Genomic DNA, 21,719 nt, shown 5'->3' with positions numbered 1-21,719 from the left:
GACTAATAACACAATAACATTGTCTGGGGCTGGAATAAAGTTGGAGCTGTTTACCCCCACTCTATAGGGGTTCAATATAAAAAGCCGGCGGAGAGCTGTCCAAGTCAGACGCGCTTCTGCATCTGCGCTGGGGCAAGTGCTGCGAGGGTCCTCGGGTCTCCGCTGGTGTCCCCGCAAGCCACCCGCCGCGCGCGTCTGCAGACCGCTCCCACTGCCTTCTCTCCTGGCAGAAACTTCTTTTTCTCCCCATTAAGGAGCACTTAGACTGAAGGATCGCTTTGAGATCAGAGTAACCAGAAGCGCTTGTAGGGAACTGCAGCTGTATTTCTTCGTGTGTGTGTTTTTTTTTTCCCTTCGGGTTTAGTTTGCAGCGGAGGAATTTTGATCCCTTTTACAGAATGGATTATTTCCCCATGATTTTCTCTCTGCTGTTTGTGGCTTTCCAAGGAGCTCCAGAAACAGGTAGGCACGTTGACTTGTAAATATCTGAATGTTAATGTCTTCGTATCCACTTTAATGCTTTTCTTGCTTCTGTTTTTCCCCTTCTTTTTACTACTGCAGCTCAGATATCAAGTGTCTGGGAATTATCGCTCAAAGCTACTTAAGTTTTCTACTGGGAAAAAATTCCTCTATTGAATACAATGGCTCCTATAGCATTAAAATAACATTGTCGTTAGTGCATACAGTATTTCCTCGGCTTTTAACAATACAACTCAAGAAACGTAAAGGCAAGATTAATGTAGCCAAATGTATATTTGCAATATATGTGTTCATACAGGTAATAGGACATATAAGAATGCATATCTCATTCAAATACCGTTTTAATAATGTGTTAATGTGTAAAATATTTAAACATTTCAGCTCGAAGCCAAGGAATTTTATTCAAGTCATCCAAGCGATATATGAGCAGTAAAATCACCTGCAGAACAGTCTGTTGAATCACCCCCTCAGGCGGTTTCAGGGGGAAGCAGATGTTTTCTTTAAAAATTTGTCATTATTGACTTTAGGTTTCTTTTGGCAGATTTTTGGCACCCAAAACAGTGTGAGCTCTATTTTCAGTTTTATTCACCTGTCCTGGGAGGGGAGCTGGGCTAAATCTTGGCTGCTTAAGGATTTAGATAGGACATGTGCATCTGCCCAGGTCCCCCTTCTAGGGTCAATGCACTGTTTTTGTCTTTTCGTGACCCTGACTAAAGAGAAAGGATGTCAAGGGAATGAAAATGCTGGAATGTGTCTGATCATTTGAAATGTACAAAATTGGGCAGATAAGCTGCTTGGCTAACTTGCCTGTGCTGCAGCGGGTGGGGGAGGAGGTGGCCCCACGCATGCCAGGCTGTGCCGGCCGGCGTTCTGAATTCTACACCCACAGAACCTTGCCTAGGTGCCCTGCGCTGCTGCTCAGCTTCACCTTAGCTCAGTGGTTTCTGTGGAGCTGACCTCCTGGAATGAATATTGTAAAGCTGATTTCTCTTCTTTCCTTCCAATGATCTCCTTAAAGTTTTTGACCTCCGCCTAATTTCAACGGGTATATATTATCTGGGCTACTCCCTGCCCTACACACGGCGTAAAGGGGGTGCTCCCCTCACGGGAAGGGCACACTGCATAGGGAGGTGGCTGCCAACCTAGGAGGAAGCAGTGTGATTTACTTAATTTTAGATTTTTGGTCATTGGCCAATTTTAAGCCGCTGACGGTTCTGCTGTCTTACTAAGTTCCATGCCAAAGCCAACCCAGATTTCTAGCAGGCCGCCTGGAAGGCTGCTGTTCCAGGCGGTTGTTCCCCCTACGCTTGTATAATCTCTCTGAAGGTGGATGAGGCAGTAGAGGTAAAGGTGAAGCCCGGTTAAGGAGGGAAAAAAGTAAAGAGCCCTTTTCCTCTGTGTCGCTTGCTGAAGGCAGGTTGTGCGCTTCGTCCGCTTTTACCTGCTCTGCTAGATCCGGCGTCAGTCTCGTGATGCAGCATCTCCGAGGAGACCACCCCGCTGACCTGCTCTTTCTCTCCGCAGCCGTCTTGGGCGCCGAGCTCAGCACCGGGGCGGACGGCGGAGGGGAGAAGCCGTCTCCCAGTGCACCCTGGAGGCCCCGCCGCCGCTCCAAGCGCTGCTCCTGCTCTTCCTTGATGGATAAAGAGTGTGTCTACTTCTGCCATCTGGACATTATCTGGGTCAACACTCCCGAGTGAGTCTCTAGAGGGCATCGTCACTCTAGTCATCTCTTTGCTCTGGCGTCACCAGAGAATGGACCTTAGTCACTCTAGCTCCTTTTCGGGGAAGCTCCTGGTTTGGATGCTGAAAGTAGCATTTCTGACAACATGGAAGTGTCTCATTGGGTGGGGACAGTGCCCCTCCATTCCTGAAAAGAACAGGGTAACTTGCTTCTTAGCAACACAGGAGAGGGGCTTCTGAGAGCTGTAGCTTAGACCTCACAGGACAGGACAGATGGAAAGAGCTGCTGGCTGGCAGGAGGCTGCCACCCATTTCTGAGGAGAAGCTAAGAGTGGGGCGTTGGGGGAATGTTTTCTCAGTGGGATCTGTCTGGGTTTAGGGACTGATGTGCCGACATCACATGGCTTCTCATGGGAAGGTAGAGACTTAGGAGGGAGAAGCGATTATAGAGATTTATAATCCAATCCCTCATTTTACTTGTAGAAAATCTAAGACCCAAAATGTTGAAGTCACTTGCGCAGCAATGAGTTAGTTTGTGACTGCACTAGACCTAGAACCTGGGTGCTCTGGCCCCTCTGGACTTTCCCCTTAGAAAAGCTCATTTCAAGACATGATAGAAACATGGCCTGTAGATTTCTCTTCTGTGTCTAGAATGAGGAAGGCACTTTCTCCCCCTTCATCCTGGAAGCTAGAACACCCATCAGCATCACAAACAAAAACATGTTTATTGTGCCTACAGTGTCCCAGTACAGTGAGGGATGACCAAAATCCAAACAAAATCAAATCAAACCAAACCCAGCCCACTATTAGCCTAATACTTAGTAAGGTGATTCTCCCAAGGGGCGGACTTTATTTCTTAGGTGAGAATCAAATCGGGCACATTGGAAATTACTGGGAGCATCCTGGCAAAGAGTCCTTCTATAGTCATATCACCAGATTGCCCGAGATGTTCAAACTTGGGCATAGTATGTCTCCTTCTGCCCCCTCAGGGGCACGTCCAGCATTATCATGTGACTTGAATTGAAAATAGGTTTTCAAAATCTTGTCAATCATGGTTTTGAATAGTTTTGAAATCCCCCTTTTCCTTCCTCCCATAGTTGTTAACTAAATAGAATGTTAGACGAGGAAGAAAATATGAAACAGATACCAAAGCAGAGATGTCATAATTTTGGACAAAAAACAATGCAGCTTGTGTCGAGAAGAAATTAAACGTTGTTAAGAGTTGGAATTCAGTGGAATTTCATTGAATTAAAAAAACTGGTTTCTCCTGGTTGGGTAGACACACTCAGGGCCCTTGACAGGCATGTGACCCTGACGTGCCATACTTCATTCCCCTAAATTTCTCTACCAAACACCACGTGGTGAGCTCCTTGTGCCCAAATGGAATGAGTTTGCCCTACAGAATGCATCATTTTGACTATAAATTATGCTAATATGTCTTGTTCCTCTCTTTTGATAATAGGCACATTGTTCCATATGGACTTGGAAGCCCTTCTAGGTCCAAGCGATCCTTAAAGGATTTATTTCCTACAAAAGCAACAGACCAGAGGAATAGATGCCAGTGTGCCAGCCAAAAAGACAAGAAGTGCTGGAATTTTTGCCAAGCAGGAAAAGAACTCAGGTGAGTAAAAACCTTTGCTTTTGAACAGTTTTATGGCCTTGTGACCATCTTCCTATGATAATGCTGCAAATCAGAAGCACAAGCTTCCAGTTATAGAATAAATAAGCCACAGGGATGTAGTGGACAACACAGGGAATGTGTCAATAATATCATAACCTCGCACTGTGGCAGATGGATACTAGACTTATTGTGGTGATCACATTGTAAGGTGTATAAATGTCGAATCACTATGTTGTACACCTGAAACTAAAATAATATTGTACGTCAACTATACTCTAATAATTTTTTTTTTAAAAGAGAGATTAACAGAGGCATTGAGAGCAACTGAAGATACCATTGCTGAAATGTTTTTCTCTACGTGTATTTTAACAGGGACCAAGACACTATGGAGAAAGGCCAGAATGACCGTAAGAAAGGAAAAGACTGTTCCCAGCTTGGAAAGAAGTGTATTCATCAGCAGCTGGTGAAAGGAAGGAAAATAAGAAGGTAAGAGGCTCCTAAGGGCAGCTAGTCCCTGTCACCAGTGCTAATGGTCTGCTCTGCAAGTCATTCTTTCTTTGATGGGTTAGAAAGGCTTAGAAGACAAAGGGGATCTTCATATTCTATAGATTAAAAGGAGCAAAGGAATCCCTCTCAAATACTTTTTTTGAAGGCCCCGAATGCAGACTGCTGCCCACTTTCGTGATCCTTAGCATTCCCCCCCTCAGTAAAAAGGTAGATTTTCCAAACAAAATACATCTAGACACACCTTGGTCTTTTGGTAATGTCCAGCCTTAGCCTCTGAGTCAAATGTATTTACTGCTTTCCCATGTCAGGGAAAGGTCTTTTTTTTTTTTTTTTTTTTTTTTAATCAAAGTGTCATGTATGATCAAGTTCTTCAAAAAGTAGCAGTTATTCAAATGGCCAAAGGGAAAATAAAGTCATTAGGTAGGGTTGGTGAGAGTTAGAACATGCTGTTTTTTGGGTTTATTTATTTACTTAAATAAGGAAAGGCATTTGGTGGAGAGCCAGTGCCATTCCAAAAAGCTCTCTTGTTTTCTAGTCCGTTGTGAGCAGGGGCCAAAAAGGGTCTGGATTAGTTAACGTCATAGGGTTACTTTGAGCAGCTCCGCAACGAGGACCCTTCCAAATCCTAAACATTGTAGAATTCACAACCGGAATGGAGGAAACCTTTTAGATCTGTCACATGGTCTACGCTTCCCTCTCATGGTCTGTGGGAACTTTTCCTAGAAATCCAGTAGCAAGAAGTTCTAGAATCCAAATGTTCTGGGCACAGGTCTGGCCTTTTTGAACTGCTTCTCAGTCGTGACCTACTCAAGTGTGACACATCCCCAGCTGTGTGTGGCTTCATACTTATCATTGCTGTTTCCGTGTTCATGATCTCGGGCCATACTGATGCTCCCCCAGATCCAAGATTAACACAAACCACAGTTTCTGAACTGACTTGAAAATTTGTTTTTGTTAGTTTCTATTATATCATCTACTATATCAATGTTACAGTTCTTCCCTCTTTCGTTATCCTGCAAAAACAAAGCATTAAACCTGCAAGAAAAAGGTTTTTCTAATTGCCATTTGCTTAGGACCTCTGTGTACACCTCTCTTTATTTCTTTCCTACTAAGGGTGGTGATGGGTGGGATGGGGCCAAAGAAGAAAAGAGAGTATCTCTAGTTTACCTTAAAATTGGACTTTAAAGTTGTACTTAATGCCCAATTCCCTTTAGATATGACCATATCACCCTTCATCCCTGCTCCCCCCACGCCATTCTAGGCATAAAAGGCAGGCTTTATTTTCACTTGTGGTTAGCAAAGGGTAGTACATTGTTGTGGTTGGTGGTGAAAGTTCAGAAACCAGATTTAGATTTGTTTGTGCCAAATTCTAATTTTAGATGTTTCTTTTGCCCAGGAATGATTTTATTTTAAATAATATTTGTTTTCTCTTGTCTTGTTTTAATAGGTTGGAGGCCGTCAGCAACAGCATCAAAACATCTTTTCATATTGCCAAGCTGAAAGCTGAACTCTACAGAAAGAAGAAAGTGACCCACAACCGAACACACTGATTACAGAACCGCCCTGTCTGAAGTAATCTCCTCCACGGAGAGGGCCATGCCGAGCGGCTGAATCTGCACTCTCTCCACACTGGCTGGGATCACAGCAAAAGCATCCCTCCTGCTTAGACCATTTCTTGTTCCAGACTGGCAAGGAACCAGCGTCCTCCTTCCAAACATTCTAATACCAGTTAAGGAGTCCCCTAACCCGTCTTCATTTGCTTCCATCAGTGGTAATGGCTTTTGTCTCTCTTTAGGGCTAACAGTGGACCGCTTAGAGAACGCAGAGAGACACAAGGACTTGCAAATTATGGTGGCATCCTCCACAGGGAGGAGAGGAGACTCCACCTGCGGGTGGGGTTCCTGAAGAGGGTCTGAAGGGAGTGTTTGCGTCGCACTCAGGCGCCTGGCACATTTCAGGGAGAAACTGCAAAATCCACATAAAGATTTTCTAAGGAATGCACAAATTGAAAACACACTCAAGTAAAAAAAAAAAAAAAAAGACTTTTTAAAACAATTCATGGAATGCAAAACTGAAAGAAACTGTTACTACTGTCAATTGGGATGTGTTTCCTAAATATGAGTCTACCTCACACGTGTTGCACTCTGACAGAAGTATTTCCCCAGCTTTAATTATTGCCTCCCAAACTCTTCCCTGTCCTGCTACCCTCTCCTCGGAAACCTCCATACTCAATCCTAGCCTCGTAGAATTCTGGTCTAATGTGTCAGGAGTAGATATAACATTTTCATGATAATCTACTAGCTCTGATCCATAAGAAAAAAAGGTCATTGAATCAGGAGATTCCCTTACCTTCATTTTTGGAAACACAATGGTATAGGGTTGTTTATGAAAGACATCAAAGAGTAAACATTGGTTATGCTTTAAAGCAGTCAAATTATTTTCCTTTATGTAACTGGCAAATGGAAGAGGTTGGATTAAATTTTGATGTACTTATATTTTTATAGATATTTATATTCAAACAATTTATTCCTTATATTTACCATGTTAAATATATATCTGGGCAGGCCATATTGGTCTATGTATTTTTTAAAATGTATTTCTGAATGAAATTGAGAAAATGTTTTGTTTTGCCTGTCAAGGTAATGACTTTAGAAAATAAATAATTTTTTCCCTACTGTACTGATTTTGAATCCTTTCCGAAATTCCTAAGAAGTGGGCCAACGCAGTAAGAATTATGAAGGGGAACAATTCCTAGAAAGGTGACAGTTAGAAGGAAAATAGTTCTAGCTGATTAAAAAAAGAATTTGATCTATATCTTAAAAGTTACCTTTAGACTGCATTGAGGTAAAAAACAAAACAAAACCCAGCTTTAACCTCTCTTTCTTTCCCTGCCCAGCAGCCTTCTGTTTCCCCTTCACCTGAAAACTCTCCAGGGATTTCATCCATTAGCTTTGCTGAGGCTATTAGACAGGCTCCAACAGTTTAAGCTGATGGTGTGGTGAGAGGTGCTTTCTCCATATTAATGGGCTGAAGGAAGTAACGGCAAGGCAACCTCTCCAAATGTGCCCAATTATACACCGTTCCACACCAGAGTAGCTTGGAGAAAATGGCCTGCTCAGAGCAAATTAGGGACCCCCAGTGGCCTTTCCTTGGCTCAGATGAAGACTTCTGTTTATTCAGGAACACTGAGCACCTTTGCTCCTTTATGGTAGCCCAGGACTGGACACATGCCCGTGATCACAGCACCGCTCTCCTGTCCACTTTGGCTTGGCTGACCTTGCCAAACCACTGAGGAAAATGGCATAGTAAGTGCTTGTTACCAACAGAAGCCCATAAGAGCATGATCAGCTTATGAGAATCTTCACTGCCCTTCTCTAATAGTGTCTGAAAGAATGTCTGGCATTCAACAAATATTAGCTCACAGTGATGACTGTTGTCCAAACAGTGACTCATCTGAAGGATGTTAAATAACAGCCTTCAGGTGTGCTTCCTCAACGTCCCAGGCAGAGTTTCTACCTTTATCGGTATTGTTTTCCATCCTTCGCTTTTTTTTTTTTTTTTTAAAGAGACAGTCCAACGTCTCTGCAGAATTGATTCTAAAGATCATTTTATCCAGCAACCTGGTTCTCAGTGTGTGGCTCTCAAGGGGACTGTTAAGTTTGCCCATGATGACAAGGGACTTGGCCTGAATTGAGTCACTACTTAATCGTCGGCAACCATTCCACCCCCTGCATCGTGGGTTCCCTCATCTGTTAAAAGCAGGGTTGGGTGGGGGTTTCTCTAACAGCTCCAAGAAAGAGCCTGAGATCCCACGAAGGAGTTGCATTGCGTGGGAGAGTGAAGGTCTGAGCTTGGAGGACGAGGGTCTAATACGTTTAAGTGGGAGTTGGGATGGGAAGAAACCACCGAGTAAAAAGAACAACCCAGCAAGAAAAGTTAAACTTTTCTCCCTCTTTATCTTTAAATCCTCTTTCCCCATGCTGCCTGCTTGAGTAACTGGCAAGAAAAGTAAAAAGCATGAAACCGCTCTCCTAGGGCATAAGAGCCAGTAGGAAAATAAATTGGAAGGTTCATAAGAAATTAATATTTTTCAAGTATGTACAGGTAAGATTCAATATTATTTAAGGCCCATGCTGGCATGAGGGGTGAACTGATGTGATGGTCTGTCATACATCCTGCAATTTTTTTCAGGAAAAGCATGGTTTTTGAAAGCCCGTTTAGGACAGATTTCTCTCTTCACATTAATGGCCAGGCAGGGCTTTGATCTCAGGACTCCAAGGACCAGAGGATCTTGGGAGGGGAATGGTGACCTTTGGTGGAAGGAGAGGAGCCCACTAACGGATACTTCATTTTGTTCCCCAGGGAATGGCTTCTTTTATGATGGAAACTAACCGTTGGCTTTAATCCTGCCTGTGCTTCCTAAAATACTCAGGATATTATATTCTAAGTAGAGTTCTCAGCACCCAGGGTATTAGACTAAGCTAGAGCTCCCTTAGGAAGACTTGGTAACATTAAGAAAGAGCAATCATTTGTCTTTCCAGGTGAAAAGAGCCAAGGCTCAGAGACGAAAGTGACCTGTCTAAGATCACACAGCGAGCTGTAGTATCTCTGGATCCTGAACCGTTGAACACAGATGTTTCACCCAGAGGCATCTGACGGTCACGGGAGACAGATGCCCAAGCAAACCTTTATAGAGGGTTCTGGGTGGTAAAGGCAAAATCACTCTTCCTAAAAGCTTTGTCTTCCAGCCTCACAGCTCACGGTTGCCAGAGCCATCCTCACGGGATAAAAGGGAAGAAATGTAGGGGAAGAAACAAAGAGATGTAAAATTTCTATAGGATGAAACGGAATATAGCTAGGAACTTTCAATTATTATTATTTTAGGGTTTAATTACCAAATAATCCTTAGATAATAAGAGTGAAGGGGAATTCTCTTGGTCAGTTCTCTTACTAGAGCAAGGCAGTGTTTTTTAATTCTATGTCTAACGTCTTGAAAATGCTTATGTTCCAGCCCCAATTCTCAATGTGTAAAACATTATTTTCATGCCTATGTTCTCAGTGGAGGTCTTTCCACCTTGGATCTCTCTCACTTTTGCACTCACAGTTCCTGGGATCCCGAGTCGGGGGCTCAGGGTAGAATGTACCTACTGCAAGTGAATGTTGCTGTTCTCATAACCTTACAATTTAACAGCAACCCCTCATCTTTGCAGAGAACTGGATTTCCCATAGCCTTTTCACATCCCTTCTCTCATTTAACGCTCCCCACCCCAACCCCCCCGCAACAATCTTTTCAGGATATTGGGGCCATATTTCTATACCCATTTGACAGCCGAGGAAACAGACATACTGAATGAGTAAGTGACTTACCCAGACTCCTCCATCACGCAAATAGCAATACTGGAACTCAGGACCTCTGATCCTTTCTCCTTAAACTGCTCCAGAGCAGACAAGATATAGCACTGGCCCCGAAGCTTGGATAAATGTAGATTATTTCCATCTTGCTCGTGAGCTAAGAGCAGAATTAACTTTTTTATTACTCTCTCAGGAATATCAATATTCCACATGTGCCCCTGGGGCCTAGTGGTGAACAGTTCAGCTGTACGCTCTGCGTTTACTCCCTCACCCTTACTATGATAGTGTGTGCCCGGCAGAAAAATCATGGCAATTTACAAAGCCTACGTCCAAATCTGGTGCCATGGGTGCTTCATTAACAATGACCAGTAATAGATCCAACACAGGGGAGGAAACTGTAGTGATGAATGTGGGGTGGCAAAAGCCATGACACTTCCTCTGGAGAATAATCAGGGAAAGATCTAGGGCTGGGGCGACTGGGTAACGAAGAGAGAAAGGCCCAGGCCCTGGAGACATCGGCTGATGGAAATGATGGGTCCCAAGCATGACAGGCTGCTCACAGTTCTGAAAACAGCACCGCGGGAATCTGACAAGCAGTTTTGCTGGTTTGGAGTCTTTTTGTGTTTCTGCAGCTTGTTTTTTCTCTTTCATATTCTAAGCTTCCACCCTAAACCTCTGTGGATGTATCCAGGGTTGGAATTCACAATAGTAAGCTACGACTGGCATGGCATGGGCACTGACCTATTGGAACAGACAGGGACAGAGCCATGGAGCAGGTTCCTGGAGGCCCCCGACGAGGCCGGATGTTAAACCTCCGGGTACAGTGTTGGGTTGTGGGGAGATGCAGCAGCCTCGGGAAGGGATGGACAGCCAGTGTGGCATTTCCGGTCTTCTTCTTTCTATGGCTATTTCTCAACCAAGATAAAAGTATTGAAGTATTTTAAAAACAGAAATACGCTCACTGGTATATGGCCCTGTGTATGTCAGACTTGGAATGATCAAAACTGTTGTCTGCTTGATAAATTATTCTCTTGATGGTTTCACTGAGTGCAATTGCATTGCCTCCGTGCCCGCTGAAGTTCAGTGCCAAATCTTCCTGTCCACGCAGCTTTGTTCACCTGCTACAGGGTCATCTCTGCATGCAGTCCCTCTCACTCTCCATGTGACCCACACTCATGTTCTGATCTCCTGTGGTAGAAGTGGAAATAGTCCAAGGTATTCTTCATCTCCGTGGTAACAGGGCAATTTTGTAGTTGCCACATCTGAGGTTTGCTAGGGTCCTAGACCTGGTCTAGGATTGTCAGGAAGAAGGCACTGCTTGTTAGGTTGGGTCTTACTCTCTTAGGTCAACTTGGGATGATGAAAGGGTGGCCAGATAATTTATTATCAGAATGGGGACACCTCTGATAGTGCTTGGTGACACTCTTAGCAATTAGCAGAGGACCATAGCCTGGCATGGGCAAACTGGGACATATGATCACCCCAGACCAGGATAAGCTTTGAAGCAGGCCAGAATTTCAGAACCACCTAGAATCTCTTAGAGATGACATAGACTTTGCCCTACTTAAGCAGTTGTCTGCAGACCAGGCTAGGGCAGAGGACAGTTGCCTTCCCTATGCCTCCATCCTTGAACTTGGAGCTTCAGACATAATCGGTCAATGAATTAATAAATGTGCAGATGTGTTACAGAGTTCACTAAGACAGAGGTGAAGGTGATGTTTCCCTGGCCAGAAAGAGACTAGACCACAGAAGATTTATAAGATCCACTTATAGGAAATCTCTTTTCCTTTTTCAGGCTTCACCTAAGTGGTTATTATTTGTCACAAAGGGGTGGTTTTCTTATTTCTCTTTACTCTAATCCATCTTGTATATCGCCATTTAATAATGATTATGCCCAAACCCTTCAATCATAATTTAAATGAATGCAGAGCCAGAGAGAACTTAAAAACAATTTATGCTATCTGCCCATCTCAAAAATATCTACCATTGCCATTCTCTGTTAATAGAATAAAAAAATGTTATCTACCGCGACAAGGAGTATTAGAGAATGACTAGATTCAGGGGAAAAGCTGGAAAGTATGATAATTTCAGTGTCAGACATACTGAGTTTTACATTTTTTATTACGATATCTTCAAGCACATCCAATATTTGAGAGAATAGTATAATAAACTCAATATATCCATAATACAGTTTTGACAGTTGTCAAGATATAATTGATATTGTTTCACCTCTACCCACACTGTGCTCACCCTCACTGGATTCCTTTAAAGCTAAACCCAGGTGCCATTGTCATCTCACCTATCAATGTTTCAGTATGGATAAAATTAATTTGATATGCTTTGTTCAACAAAATCCCCACAGGAACATATAGTCAGGTTTCAGTCCTCAGTGACACAGAGTCAGGCAGCAGGGAGAAAAATTAGAAACATTAATTTGAAGGATTATAGTCGGATATTGAAGGAAATTGGAAAGGTTGAAAATCTGATTAAAGATTGACAATTTGGGAAGGTAATAGGAGCCAGTCCAATTTACAGATATGTACACAAACTGACTTTTCTGTAGTTGGGAAGTACGTCCAGCGACCAGACAACATAGAGTTTGCATATGCATCAGTTACCACCAATTTTAAAAGATACTAAAATAGATCAAAGACAATGAACAGGGCTAGAATCTGAACCTGGAAAAGTGTGAATACGAACTCTGACAGTTAAGTTCTCGAACTTGTTGCAACAATGTTGCTAACCTTTTTTGATATCAGAGGGGTTATTCGTTATGAATTTGTATCAACTGGACAAACAGATAACCAAGTTTACTATTTGGAAGTGCTGAAAAGGCTGCGTGAAAAAATTAAACGACCTGAAGTTTTCACCAACAATTCATGGCTCTTGCATCACAACACATGACACTGTCTGTGAGGGAGTTTTTAGCCAGCAAACAAATAACTGTATTGGAACACCCTCCCTACTTACCTGATCTGAGCCCCAATGACTTCTTTCTTTACCCAAAGATAAAGGAAATGTTGAAAGGAAGGCATTTTGATGACTTTCAGGACATCAAGGGTAGTACGATGACAGTTCTGATGGCCATTCCAAAAAGAGTCCCAAAATTGCTTTGAAGGGTGAACTAGGCCCTGGTGACGGTACAGAGCTTCCCAAGGGGAGGACTTCAAAGGTGACCATTGTGATATTCAGCAATGAGGTATGTAGCACTTTTTCTAGGATGAGTTTGTGAACTAAATTGTCCAACCTAGTATGATGTGTAGTTGTCCATTAAAACACAAAATTTCTCTCTACACTCACCCTGCTTTTGAGCAAAGATAATCTCAAAGAAAAATTATTCTTGATTCCAACAGAAGGCTAGTTTAATTAAATTTGTTATAGTTATTTCAATAGTTATAGCAAGAATAGTAATTTACTATATAGGCCATCTCAAATTTGCTTTCTGGAAATTTTCATAAGGAATTTCTTATTAGACTTTTAAAAAAGGCTGTTGAGGCTAGGGAGTTAACATGAGAGCTCACTACCATATTTCACCTGTAGTAGCTATAAATTTGGGAACATTCCTCTCTTTTGGAGGTATCCCAAACATCCTAAGGTTCACGGGCCTGCGAAGAAGTCGTCTTTCCTACTCACCTGAAAGCCTGGGAATCTCTACACCAGGAATCAGGCCTGTTTGCCCATGACAACCTTGTAAGCATTGGCTCTATAAAGCCAACCTTAATTCCTTAAAAGTTTTTGGTCGTATGTGATTAAATGGGCATCGTTCTCAAACATTCCAGGCAAAGCCGTGGTTGTATAACCCATATTTTCAATTGTATCATGGTATAAGAAGGACAGATTCTTACTGAACCTACTCAAAAATATGGCTATGAAAACAAAAATACTGAACAAGAGTTTCTGAATTCTGGAGGAATCAGACAAGGAGAATAAGATATCATTTACGAATGTTTCATTTCAGTTTATGAAAGCTGAGTCTACTAAATTACTAGTTATATTAGGTTGGTGCAAAAGTAATTGTGGTTGAAAAGGTTAAAAATAATTGCAAAAACTGCAATTACTTTTGCAGCAACCTAATACATATCTTAAGGGGAAAAAGAAAGGGCTTTCTTATATATCCAAAAAATAGAATATTTGGACAACCATATACCCAACAAAAACACAGTCATTCCTCATCCATCAGCTTATTCGTAATTAAAACTTGTTCTGCTCGATCAGGAGTTAGCAGTGTCATGAACCCATCTGTTTCTCAAATCCTGACTCAGTCCTCTGGTATGATGTCCAGGTTGTTTAAATGATGCCATCAGAACTCTGTACCTAAAAGTGCTTGACACAGTCCTTTTTTATGGGGCTCTGAGTCAGTCTTTCTATGTTGTAAATGAAGCATTCTCACCTGGAGCTGATTGCCAGAGCCTCAAGGAGAGCATCAGAGTAAAACAAAAAACTATCTGGAGATGACTTAAAACGGCTGTAGTTAACTTGTTTCTGATCATTTTCAATAGCGAAAGATCTGATGATAGTTCATTATAAGAATAATGCAACTGACAAGGAAATGTGGTTGTTTATGGGACATGCAGAACAAAGATAATAAAGTCAACCCCAAAAGTTTTAGACAAAGTAGTCGTAAACATAACAATTACCCCTATTTTCAAAGGGTGGATGTTACAGCTAATTTATAAAAATAGATATTATCTTTATTCAGATATAACTGTAATAATCCTGACACAACATAGTATACCAAGCATATAGTTAGAAGGTACCAAGAATATCTAACAAAAAGATTCTCTAAGTCTAGAGTACATCCTAAACATCTGTATGTTAATAAAGTTCCACAGGTAAGTGATGTGAATTCCAAACTGAAAATCGCTGTCTCAGAAGATGTTAGATCCAAATTAAAGAAGTATTTAGATTCGTTAATATTTTTAAAAATAACTGAAATTGTGACCTATAGCACTATGCTGTTGTCTAATATTAGACAAAGCAGCGCTAGGATTCTGATAAATAGAAACCTGCCTCGAACCCCTATAGCATTGACAGCGATTCTGACAGTCTAGGAATTTTGAACGTCAGAATCAAATACTTACTTTGCCACCAATGGACCAGGGTCTGTGGTGTGGGAGTTGGACTCACTTTGGGTCCCCGAATCACCAGTCAGGAACACAGAGGGCTCTGGCTGGCCTTGTCCTCCGGCAAGAATGGATTTCTGAAGGCGAGGCCTAATTCTGTCCAAGTCATTGCATCCAACTGAGAGACTCCTTGTTTACAAGGAGAATGTGGGAATAAAAGGGAGCCAGCTCAGCACAAATGTATGAAGGCAAGTGGCCCAATGAAGCTGAATGGCTAAGAGCATGGCCACTGGGTTCAGACATACCTGGATTTAAATCATGGGTCTACCATTTATGTGAGCTTCAGAAAGTTATTTTACTTTCCTGAGTCTCCATCTATTCATGTATAACATGGAGATATGTGTAGAGCATTAATTATGAACACAAAATAGACTCTAATAATGCTGATAGCTATGACAGTCACAAAGTGACAGTCATGCCAGAGCATCATGTGAAAGGTGTAACCAGTGAACGCCTTAACCAGATAACTCTAGATGCAGGGTGGAGTGTGACCATCTGGACGGCTTTATTGGACTGCAGAAGGGTGCGCTGCACCCTGTCTTGAGCATAAAATCAGAGCTCTCTGAGGGCTCATAGCTCAGGCCTCGACCGATGAGCTGACAGCTGTATCTGCACTCGTCCCAGACGGAGAGCTTGAAGCCTCACTTCCTGACTATCTCGCCAGCCCAGCCTGACACCCGACGCTGCACCCCAGCACAGAAGGGACTTGCGCTGAACATCGGACTCTCTCTCTCATCCTTCTTTCATAAGACTCTGTTCACCTTACCTAACCCTATTGCTTGCAAACCTGTGTGACTCTCTTGTGTGAAACCACTCTACCTCGACTACGGCAGACTATCCGCTGGCCCGGAGCCTTGGTTAATGCCCGTGGTAAACTGAGTCAGTAGAACTAGATCCATGGCTTTATTCTAATAAAGTCTGACACTGTGGAAAGGCACAAACGTGTGTGAGACTGCTTTGATAGTCCTGTCTCACTCATGACAAGATAGCTTACCACACAGTGTGATTATAAAGATTAAAATTCCACAGTAAACTCCGGAGACCAGCCCTCAATATACATCACATACACCCTTCGTTGTGTGCCTCCAACTCACTTTTCCTGTTTTAGCTTCACCCTCCATTCTCCTCTCTATGTTAAGTACTATTTTAAGTCAACATTACTCAAATTTTGTGTGACACAGAATTACCTGTAAAGTTTGCCAAAAATGAAGAGTCCAAGGCCCCAAACCCCAGAAATTATGATCTAGCACATGGTAGGAATGCAGAAAACTCTGTTTTAGTGAGTATCCAGGTGGTTCTGGTGTAGGTGTCCTTTAGATTATAAATGAAAAAAATATTACATTAGCTGTTCCGCACCCTGACCATGAACTTTCTCTGCACCCTCGGTGTTCACATGCTGCTTCCTCACAGCAGAATGCCCTTTCTTCACAGTTCTGTTGGTGAAATTTTATTTATTCTTCAAGGCTCCGTTCAAATGTTTTTTCTTGTATGAGGTCTTCCTGGATTTCTCAAAGCAAAGGGCTTTGTCGTCTCTCCTCTGGTATTTGTTTACACGTTGAATTCCCCACTTGACAGTGAGCTCTTGTAGTGGAGGGACTGGGTTTTATTTATCTCCGTGTCCTCAGCATCCAGAGAAAGCACATTTTAAATGTCTGGTAATTGAAATGACAACCTCAACCCTATGTTTCGCAGAGAATGATTGGAATCTCTCCCATCCTTGACTTTAAATGCATGCAGAAGCCTGACCTGAGAAACTTCCAAAGGTTCAGGCTAGAAGACAGTAAGGTCTGTCAAGCCACAGACTGGAAAAAAAACAAAAAAACATTTGTAATACATGTATCTGATAAAAGACTGGGCATCTCTCTGCCATACCAATTTCTAAGAAATGGTGCTAACACATCACTCTAATAAATCAGAAAAACGGTGCCTATTAAGTCAGGTTTTCACATGCAGCTTCTTTTATTACTGGCAAAATAGAAATTTGTTCTGCTTTTGCCAAGTAGTAGTAGAAATAAAAACATCAACCTAGCTCTGCTATTTTTGTGCGTGGGTATGTTATTAGGGCAGTGACAGTCGGCTACCATCGCTGAGTCCAGTCATCTGTCAATCACCCGAAGTCAGCAGTAACAGGCAGCTGACATTCTGAAATCAAACTGAGCATGATGCACTGCTCTTTCTGGGACCCACGCTTTGTAATATATCCATGTGACTGACATCCATTTAAAGCGCAAGTGAAAACTGCTCTCTGGTAGGTGTAGGTAACAAAAGAAACCATAAAAAAAAAAAAGATAATTCTAACTAAGTTTCCATGATAATTGTAGTAATATGTAAAGGTAAAGAGCTTTATAACTTCATGAATCAAAAAGCAGTTTCAATGTTAGGAATCAAGAGAGTCGCTCCCTTTGGGTGGTGGTCGTGGCTGGCAGAGAGCCTGAAGGACTTCTGATGTTCTGTTTATTTCTTGGTCTGGGTGCTGAAACCATGGGTGTGTTTACTTGGTGGGAATTCTTCCAGCTCTGCATTACATGTTCTTTTCTGTACGTGTGCTGTATTTCAAGAAAGTTTACTTCCCCCTCTCAAAAAGCAGGTTTTTTTGGTTTTCCTTTCCTCATTAAATAAATGCTGAACAAATACGCGCAGAATAAAAGTTTGAAGGGGTGTTAGAATTGCAGCATGGCTCAGGGAGCATATTATTCTTAGTGTGGCCTGGGCATCATATGCATTTTCACTTGATGCAGTTCGTTTTATTTTGGTTCACGACCTAGCTCTCCTTTTGGGGAGTAAAGGCCTCCTTAGCATTTTTCTTGAATAATGACCCCATCTTCTCTGCATATCGCCCAGAAGCCATTGCCCTGCCTCAGATCAGTTTACTTGTATGTGTTGCCTGGCTTTGTCAAGTCTTGACGCCATCCTGAAGATGGTAAAATGAGCCAAGTGATTTCATCTCTCATGGCACACCTTGAGGACATGACTTGGGCATGAGCCAATTTACTGCTCACAGCCTGAGAGACATGTTTTCCCATGAGCTAGCTTACCTCCCCCTCTCTCACAAAGAACTTCCTCCGTGGGAAAGGACACATCAGAGAATACAGAGCATTGTAACCAGTGGGAAATATGCTTGACCGGGGAGATGCTGTCCCCACTCCCTCCTTCTCCACCCACTCCACACTGACGTGTCCACTCCAATTTCTTACTAATGCTTGGGTTTCACTCTCAGCTCTCTTTGCTTGCTCATGCCCGTCAACAAATGCATCCAGAAAAGGAGAGAGCATCAGGAAAGACTGGCTAGTGTGTAAGCAATTCTTTGTTGTGGCTGACTGCCTTGAGCAGCTTGAAGAATTTGACTCCTGGAACTCACTGACGGAAGTAGGCTCCCAATGAGCATGCTTCTCTCCACCCCTGGCCTGACACCGACCAGGACCATAAGCACCGATTGGCCTATGTGTTTGCTGGTTGACACTTGACTTCAAGACCAAACTGAGCATTTGCTTTCTTTCGGTCACTTTCATTAGTCCTTGCACTCGGTCATTGCCATGACTCTTGACCTAGGGCCAGAAGATCTTTGCATCTCTGCTAAGCTGGACACAATTGCAAAACCAAAAATGCTTGCCCTGAAGTAGGAAGCAGATGCAAAGAGTCAGCCTTTTGCCTGGTTGCAATAGTGTTGCAGCCCATTGACTTCAGGATGTTTTTGTTTGGTTTTTCCTCCAATAAATATTCTCAGAGATTTTGCCTTTGGTTTTTCAAGCAGTTTTATGAATCCTGAATCTTATTTAAAAATTGTATGAGGTATAATTCATAGGCAATAAAATGCCTAGGTCTTAATTATTCAGTTTGGTGAGATTTGACAATTATATACACCCATCTAAATGAAGATGTAGAACATCTCTGTCACATAGAAAAATTGATTATGTCCTTTATCAGCCAGTTCCCTCACACACACACTTTCTCACCCCATCCTACCCCCAGTGAAACTTCAGGGAAACCCTTGTTCTGATTTCTCTCACCATACATTAGCTTTGCCTAAATAAAATGGAATCATACAATATGCATTTTTTGGGTCTGGCTAATTTTTCTCAACATAATGTTTTTGAGATTTGTCCATGTTATTGTCTGTAGTTTGTTCTGCATTATTCCTGAGTAGTATTCCATTGTATAAATACATCATATTATGTGGGTGCAATGGGACTGTTTCCAGTTTGGAGCTGTTATTAAGACTGCTATGAACATTCTTGCAAAAGTCTCTGTAGTGTGCACACTTTTTGCATTTCTCTTGTGTAAGTAGAATTGCAGGGCCATGAGTAAGTATATGGTTAACTTTATAAGAAACTTCCAAATTTTTTCCAAAGTGGTTATATGATTTTACACTCCTACTACCAATACCTGGGGTTTCATTGCTTCATATATGGTATTGTCAATATTTTAATTTTACTTATATCAACATTTGGTAATTTCACTTTTTATTTACTTCAGCTATCTTGGTTTGTGTGAAATAACGTCTTATTGTGGCATTAGTTGGCACTCCCCTGATGATCTGTGATATTGGGTACCCTTCCTGAGCTTATTGGCCATTTGTTCTTCCTTTGTGACATGTCTGTTTACATCTTTGGCTTATTTTGGCAAATTGGGTTGTTTGTCCTTTGATTGTTGGTTTTTAAGAGTTTTCTATATATTCTGGATATGAGTTCCCTATCTATCTATCTATCTATCTATCTATCTATCTATCTATCTATCTATCTATCTATCTATCTTACTATCTATCTATCTATTGTCTGTCTATCTGTAGAGAGATACATATCATGTATCTTTTCTAGTCGGTGGTTTGAACTTTCATTTTTTAATGGTGATTTTTGATAAACAGAAATTATTAATTCTCATGATGTCAGACTCAGCAATTTTTTTTATGATTAGTGCTTGTATGTCCGATTTAAGAAACCATTACCTTTCCAAAGGTTGTAATATTCTCGTGTTTTCTCCTAGAAGCTTTATGTTTTTTGTCATTATGATTAGTTCTATGATCCATATCAAATTAATTTTTGTTAATGGTATGAAATAGGGGGTCAAGATTCATTTCTTCCCCCAAATACCTGGGTATTCATGCAGTATTTTTTCAAAGACTTTAATTTCCCCATTGGAGTGACAAGGTACTTTTGTCAAAAATCAATTGGTGTATATATGTGTGCCTGCCTGTTTCTCGGTGTCCATTTTGTTCCGTTGATCTAGTTCTGGACTCTTTAGTTCCATAGAGAACTGAATTGTTCTGATTATGATCTCAATTTCTCTAGCTTTAGAGTTAAGACTTAAAATTGGTTAGTGTAAGTCCTCCAACATTTTTCTTCTTCGTTAAGATTTTTTCAGTTACTCTAAATCTTTGGGCTTCCATATTTATTGTAGAATAAATTTGTCACTTTCTTTTAAAAAGTTAGCTGGATTTTTTTATTGAAATTAAGTTGAATTTATCATCAATCGAGGGAATCTAGACATCTTAAGATGTTGCATCTCCAATTTATGAAAGTGGTATGTCTTTCCATTATATGGGTTTAGTTTCTCTTAATGTGTGTAGTTTTCACTGTAGAGATCTTGCAGACATTTTATTATATGAATACCTGGTTATTTAATTTTTTGGTAATGCTATTATAAGTTATGTTTTAAAATTTTTATTTGCTAACTTTTCATTGCCAGGGTATAATGTGTCATGTATAATGAGTTTGTATGTTGCAGCTTTGCTAAATTCACTTCATAGTTCTAATAAAATTTATACAGATTCCATAGCATTTTCTATGTACAAAATTGTTTTCTTTCAATAACACCAGTTTGATTTCTTTCTTTAAAATCTTCATGTTTTTTATAGCATTTACTTATCTTATAGATTTGCTACATCTTCTAGAATATTGCTGAATAGACATATCAAGAGTGGACAGTCTTTCCTTATTCCCAGTCTTAGAGGAAAAATACATTCAGTGTTATCAGTTTGAAGACTAGTTTGTAATTAGATTGAAAAAGTTTTATTCTATTTCTAGTTTGCTGGTAATTTTTATCATGATTTGCAATTGAATTTCATTAAGTACATTTTCTGTATCTATTGAGATGGTTTGTTTTTCTTATTTTTTCTCCCAATATGGCAAATTACATTAAGTTACATTTACATGTTAAATCAATCTTGCTTTTCTAGATACACCCCACTTGGTCATGACATTATTTGTTATAATACATTTCTGAAAATGCTACTATTTAGGCTATCTGGAGGTCTGGTTATAATGACTATTCTTTCTCTGGACAATTTTGTTTGTTTGCTTTGCTTGTTAATTTTCTTGCTTTTTCATGTATTTCTTAATTTTAGACTCAATGCCCGACAGTGTGTATTAAAAAGAACAGAAGAGACTGACACAAATCTTATTTAAACCTGGAAAAAGGCATGTCTCATCTTCTGTCTCTGTCAAAGTTTTAGTACGGAGGTTTGATCAATAAACTTTGTACCTGAGGTGGGCTGAGCTCCGGTGTTGCTTTAGTTGTGTTAGAACACCACAGTTTCAATTTCACCCAGAGACACGCATCTGCAGCCTCTTAGTTAGCATGGGTACTGAGTTGCCAGAAGAGGTCTCTCAGGTCTCCTGTTCTGCCCTGAGACTGCAGGAGGCCCTGTGCCCTGCACAGCAGGACAGGGTCTCTCAACATTGCCTCCCTCCCCCCAGTGGTAGACCGCCACTTCCTGACACTTGGTGTAAAGCAAGGAGAGTGGGAGGGTTTCTCTGAGTTTTCCTGACCCGCCTTTAGACTTAGGCAGGTTTTATGCAGCTATGGCTTGCTCAGCACCGTCCCTTTCCCAGATGTAGACAGTGGTGCCTCATACTCAGCATGTGGTCCAGAGTCCAGGCTGAGTTCTCTTGGTTTTCCTGCTCTGCCCTCAGCCTTAGGCAGACCTTGTGTACCTATGCTTCAGGGAGGTCTCTCAG

The 21,719-nt window shown here is 41.4% G+C and overlaps 1 protein-coding gene across 1 annotated transcript; it reads left to right on the top strand.

Annotated features, from left to right (window-relative positions):
• On the top strand, positions 1-6,970 carry EDN1 (endothelin 1). Its single transcript, XM_019742956.2, has 5 exons — positions 1-462; positions 2,005-2,176; positions 3,626-3,784; positions 4,157-4,270; positions 5,739-6,970. Exons 1-5 carry the CDS (start codon positions 399-401, stop codon positions 5,839-5,841), a joined length of 612 nt encoding a protein of 203 aa, XP_019598515.2. The 5' UTR covers positions 1-398; the 3' UTR covers positions 5,842-6,970.
• The last annotated feature ends 14,749 nt before the right edge of the window (positions 6,971-21,719 follow it).

The sequence above is a fragment of the Rhinolophus sinicus genome, linkage group LG06 (genome assembly GCF_036562045.2).
Source record: "Rhinolophus sinicus isolate RSC01 linkage group LG06, ASM3656204v1, whole genome shotgun sequence".
Taxonomy (NCBI): Eukaryota; Metazoa; Chordata; class Mammalia; order Chiroptera; family Rhinolophidae; genus Rhinolophus; species Rhinolophus sinicus.
The sequence above is the reverse complement of the archived record's forward strand: the minus strand, read 5'-3'. Positions and strand labels throughout refer to the sequence as shown.

Bases quoted from the DNA above. Each gene is read 5' to 3' on its own strand.
- EDN1 (XM_019742956.2), top strand. From the start codon at position 399: ATGGATTATTTCCCCATGATTTTCTCTCTGCTGTTTGTGGCTTTCCAA. The intron at 463-2,004 runs GTAGGCACGTTG...TTCTCTCCGCAG, and splicing joins CCAAGGAGCTCCAGAAACAG to CCGTCTTGGGCGCCGAGCTC. The intron at 3,785-4,156 runs GTGAGTAAAAAC...GTATTTTAACAG, and splicing joins CAAGCAGGAAAAGAACTCAG to GGACCAAGACACTATGGAGA.